The following is a 5,896-nucleotide window of genomic DNA, read 5'->3' on the forward strand; positions in this document are numbered from 1 at the left end:
AGGGGGCTTGTCAGCATCGTGTACCAATTATCAACAAAACATTTTCTATGTTTTACTTTCTGTTAAGCCTTCTATGCATATCTTAGACAAGAAGGCTTATAAGATATGGAAAGTAGTGAAAAAGAGTCCCATATTGTTTAGTGTAATAGATCAGATCACATAGCAAGCAAGCAAGCTGAAGTGTGCCACATTTGTAATACAGTCCCCTTGTGGCAGCCAGTCAGCAAGGGCCTTCTAGCATCTTTCCATAACACTTCTAGATGAATGACCTCACTCAACACACTCCCACCCTGTTGGTACAACTTCTGGCGCAGGAGCTCCTTCCCTCCATAGGAAGTTGACACATGTGAATAAGAGAGCTTGTTCACACTTTGTTCCTGTAAAAGTGATCAGATAGCATTATCTTGAGTGTACTTATCTTGTCACAGATGCTGCTCATGGTGCTTCCCAAATGACCTTGATGGAGAACATTTCAGAGGTGACTGAATTCCTTCTCATAGGGTTAACAGATGCCCTAGAGATGCAGGTGCCTTTCTTTATAATCTTCACTCTCATTTACCTCATCACTCTGATTGGGAACCTTGGGATGGTCATGTTGATTCTGTTGGATCCTCGACTCCACACTCCCATGTACTTTTTCCTCAGTAACCTTTCCCTGGTGGATTGTGTGTATGCATCCGCTGTTACTCCCAAAGTAATGGCGGGGTTTCTCACAGGAGATAAGATTATATCCTACAATGCATGTGCCACCCAGATGTTTTTCTTTGCAGCCTTTGCTACCATTGAAAGTTTCCTCCTGGCCTCGATGGCCTTTGACCGCCATGCAGCAGTGTGCAAACCCCTGCACTACACCACCACCATGACAAGTACTGTGTGTGCCTTGTTGGTCACTGGCTCCTACTTCTGTGGACTCTCCCAGTCTTCCATCCATGTTGCTTTGACTTTCCACCTCTCCTTCTGCCGTTCCAACGTGGTTAATCACTTTTTCTGTGACATTCCCCCACTGCTGGATCTTTCTTGTTCTGATATCTACACAAATGAGATTGTGCTCTTCACATTGGCCTCATGCAATATCTTTTTCACTCTTTTGGTTATCTTGAACTCTTACCTGTTTATTTTCATTGCTATCCTGAGAATGCACTCAGTTGAGGGACAGAAAAAGGCCTTTTCCACCTGTGCCTCCCACCTCACCACTGTTTCCATCTTCTATGGGACAATCATCTTCATGTACTTACGGCCAAGTTCCAGTCATTCCATGGACTCAGACAAAGTGGCATCTGTGTTCTACACCATGGTCATCCCCATGCTGAACCCTGTGGTCTACAGTCTGAGGAACAAGGAGGTCAAGGGTGCATTTAAGAAAATGGTTGGAGGAGTTCCCATCGTGGATCCGCAGAAATGAATCTGACTAGCATCCATGAGGACAAAGGTTCAATCCCTGGCCTTGCTCAGTGGGTTAAGGATCCGGTGTTGCCGTGAGCTGTGGTGTAGATCTCAGATGCGGCTCAGATCCGTGTTGCAGTGGCTGTGGTGTAGGTCAGGAGCTACAGCTCCAATTTGACCCCTAGCCTGGGAACTTCCATATGCCATGGGTTTGTCCCTAAAAATACCAAAAAAAAAAAGAAAAGTTGGAAAAGCAAGGTCTTCATTGGAAGACTTATACTTCATTGGAAGACATATAATTACAAATAACATGAAAATCATATGAAACTTCTTTTGGACTTTTAGTGTTTGACAATGTTTTTTGAATTTTAATTCTTTCTTGTGTTAATTACTTTGAGCAGCTCCTTTCCAAATGGAACTGGTTCTGTTTATACTTTGGGAATATGACTGGGTAGGGAAAAATTGGATGTCTATTTCCAGAAAAATAGTATTGCTTCTATCTCAAGATAAAGGTTATAATCCTAGATATTATAGGATCTCACATTACATCAATCTACTGATCTAAAGTGCTTTGCAGGTAAACCTCATAAAGATTTGACACTGGAGTTACATTTTCAATTACTGGAATTTAAAAGAGCTCTGTGATTCTTCTACATAGCATAGGAGCGTGGTTCTCAGACATTAGGCATTAGGCAATGCCCCTAAGAATTACCTTGAGAAACTGAGGAAATGCAGAATTTCAGGATCTAATCCAGATGATGTAATTTAGATATCTCTGGTAGAGCCCAGACCTCTGTAGAATTATTCCCATTATCTACCTATACTTATCGTAAACTTAGATAGCAAGAATGCCTGCTGTAAATCTGGATAATGAGAAATACTGTATAAGCTATGTCTATTTTGTTTTTGAATTTCAAAGAGAAAAACACAGTTCAGAAGGTTAAAATATATCCATACCTCTCCCGCACCTGAGAGAGTTCTAATACATAAAGAATCTGGATAGGGAGAACTGCCTGCATTCTCAACAAACTTCCCCTGTATTTCAGATGAGACTGGGCTACGGGTCACACTTTGAAAACTGTTTCCCTAGAGCAGTGGTTCAAAAGCATCATTACCAAACCAGCAGCATCAGCAATCACCTGGAATTTTTTAGAAATGCCAGTTAAGGAACCCCCACCCCAGACCAAGAGAATCAGAAACTCGGAGTACAGCCAAGCTATCTGTGTTTTAACAAGCCCTCCTGGTGATTCTGAAGTATGCTCGGGTTTGAAAACTAATGTATTCAAGCAACCAAGCAGCACTAGCCTACAGCAGTGCTTCCCAACCTTGGATGCATATGACTATAACTGAAGGGATATTTTTTCAATACTGCTGCCTGGATGCCACCTCTAGAAAGTATGATTTAATAGATCTGGGGATAAGACCTGGGCACCACAAGAATGTAAAATGAAGTCACTTTCCCAGAGCTTGATATACAGGAGAGATTGGGGAGGGGGAAGGATAATATTCATTAATAATCTGCCCAATTACTTACATATGATATCTCATTAAGGTCCCACACTATACTCTGGGAGAATCAACCACGCAGAGAGGAGGAGATGAAGGTTCAGACAGGAGTAGACAGTGGCAAAGTGAGAATTTTAACCCAAGTCCGCAGGACTCCAAAGCACGTTCTTTCCAGCTTAGTTCTGCTAACAATTGTTAACACCATAGCATACTGTATATCATAATGTATATCAAGATACACTATACATAGGCATAATGTATATCAAGATGATATAGGCATAATGACATAGGCATAATGTATATCAAGATGAAAAACAATTTGATTTTGTCAGACTACTAATCTTCTCAGTATCACACAAGTAGCTTTGTAACTAGAGCTTTAGATGGACTGAAAGAGACATTTAAAAGTCAGAATAATATTGATCTAGCATCTTTCTTAAAACTATTTAAATCTCCTTCCTTGTTGATATTCTGAAGATTACCCAAATTCCTATCAATTTATCACAGCTCTAAGTGGGAGCACAGTAAAAAACATAAGTTTTTGAGATCATCGGAGGGGACTGGAACCCTTGTGTTCTATCTACATGTTGTTACTTCTTACAATAAAGCCCTTGTTATCTGAGAAGACTTGTCATCTCTTTTTTTCTAGAAGCTTTGGGCTGCATAATTAGAAGCTTCACTTGGGTAAAGAATCTAAACTAGAAAATTTGCATCCTCCAGTGAAGATCCACTTTTGGTGGGCAGAGGATGGAAGACCTCAAACCTTAACATCGAATGTGCACCTTCATCAAATCCCAAAGGTCCTGTTGCCTCACAGAGAAGACACAGGGAAAGAACAGTAAAAGATGAATGTGTACTCAGAAAACTTTGATGCCCTGAACGTTGAAGTCCTGGTGGGTTGGTGTGTGGTATTAGTCACATAAAGTTGTGTAGCACACACAGCAGGCAAGTTTGGACAGCCATCTAACCACATCTAACACTCAGTGTTGGACAACAATAGGATGCTATAGCCATTCATCCATGTCCTGTCAAATCTGCTACTGTAATTTTTATTTTTTGGCCAACAGATATGTGCAAAGATGTACAACATCACTAATCACCAAGGAAATGCAAATTGAAACCACAATAAGAGGAGTTCTCTTGAAGCTCAGTGGGTTAAGGATCCAGCATTGTCATTCCAAAGACTTGGGTCACTGCTGTGGCACAGGTTTGATTCCTGGCCCAGGAACTTCCACCTGCCACAGGTGTGACCAAAAAAATTAAAAAAAAAAAACCCACAATATGATATCACCTGACACATTTCAGAATGGCTATCATCAAAAAGACAAGAGATAACAAGTGTTAGCAAAAATATGTTGATAATATAATAGTTGTACATTGTTAGTAGCAATGCTAATTGGTGCAGCCATTGTGGAAAACATTGGTGGGGTTTCCTAAAAAAAATTAAAAACACAACTTCTATGTGATCCAGTAATCTCACTTCTGGGTATATCCAAAGGAAATTAAGTCAATTAAGATGTCTGTATTCCAACGTTCATGGCAGTATATTCTCAACAGCCAAAAATGGGAATTACCAAATTGCCTGTTGATGGATGCACAACAATAGACTATTATTCAGTCATAGAAAAAGCAAAACCTGTCATTTGTATCAACACAGATGATCCTAAAAGATATGCTAAGTGAAATTAGCCAGACACAGACAACTATTGTATGATCACACTTAATATGTGAAATATTTTTAAAAATCCAAACTCACAGTAACAGAGAGTAGAATGCGAGTTACTGGAGGCTGTGATGTGGGGGAAAAGAAAAGATTTTTTTAAAAGAAGAAAGAAAGTAGAACCGTGTTTGCCAAGAGCCAAAGGGACCACAGAGAGGTTACTGTCTAATGGATACAGTTTCAGTTTTGCAAAAGAAAAAGAGTTGTGAAGATGGGTGATGGTGATTATACAACACTATCCATGTACTTAATACCATTGAACTGTGCACTTAAAACAGTTAAGATAGTACTGTTATGCATATTTTACCACAAAATAAATAAATATAAATCAGTTTATCCTTAGAAACTTAAATAATAAAAAATGTGCATTTTGTGAATCAGTTATACCTCAATTTTTATTTGTTTTTTCTTTTTCTGTTTTTGTTTGTGCTTTTTATAGCTGTACCTGCGGCATATGGAAGTTCCTAGGCTAGGGGTCAAATTGGAGCTGCAACTGCGAGCCACAGTCATAGCCACAGCAACACAGTATCCAAGCCGCATCTGTGACCTACACCACAGCTCACAGCAATGCCAGATCCTTAGCCCACAGAGCAAGGCCAGGGATAGAACCCCCATCCTCATGGATACTAGCTGGGTTTGTTTCCACTGAGTCATAAAAGGAACTCCCTATACTCAATTTTAAAAGATTTTTTTTAAACTAATTAATCACATGCATTTTTGAAAAGAAGAAAAAAAGAATGTAAGATTAAAGAGTAGAAAACAGAAGGCCAGTTAGGAAAAGGGAGGCGGAAAGTCAAGCTATAGATGACAATATGTTGGACCAGAGCTGTAGAGATAGAAGTTGAGAAACAGTCACATTTCTAATCACTGGGAAGGTGGAGCCAAAAGAATTCGCCGACAGGTTGGATGTGGAGGCAGAAAAGAAAGAGGCGACCTCTACAAAGGGTCATAGTTTACCTCCAAGAAGAGAAATGGAAGAGGAGCAGGTAGTGAGGAAAATCCAGGGCTAACATAGACGTCAAATTAAGATTTGACAGAGAGAAGTGGAGGAGACAGCTGATGCACGTTCTGAAGTTCACAAGACAGGTTTGAGACAAAGCTACAATTTTGTGAATTGTCAGCATCAACGAGTATGTACATCAACTCTCCTTTGTTTTTCATCTTACCTCTAAGGCTGCTTGCTCCTTGATTCACTCTCAGTAGCTTCACAAACCTTGAATGTTGGTGTGACCCACAGTCTCATCCTTGGACCTCTTTCCTCTGCTCTATCACCACTCACCTCCTGGG

General features: G+C 40.2%; 1 protein-coding gene across 1 annotated transcript; it reads left to right on the forward strand.

Moving 5' to 3' along the window:
- LOC100511981 (olfactory receptor 5B2-like) lies at window positions 461-5,619 on the forward strand. The gene is made up of 2 exons (XM_013994297.1): window positions 461-1,366; window positions 5,485-5,619. The coding sequence occupies exons 1-2, from the start codon at window positions 461-463 to the stop codon at window positions 5,617-5,619; spliced, it is 1,041 nt and encodes a 346-aa protein (XP_013849751.1).

This window comes from Sus scrofa, chromosome 2, assembly GCF_000003025.6.
Source record: "Sus scrofa isolate TJ Tabasco breed Duroc chromosome 2, Sscrofa11.1, whole genome shotgun sequence".
NCBI lineage: Eukaryota > Metazoa > Chordata > Mammalia > Artiodactyla > Suidae > Sus > Sus scrofa.

Excerpts from the sequence above, each read along its gene's own strand:
- LOC100511981 (XM_013994297.1), top strand. The coding sequence starts at position 461 with ATGGAGAACATTTCAGAGGTGACTGAATTCCTTCTCATAGGGTTAACA. Across the intron at positions 1,367-5,484 it reads AGGGTGCATTTAAGAAAATG|GTGGAGCCAAAAGAATTCGC; the intron begins GTTGGAGGAGTT and ends ATCACTGGGAAG.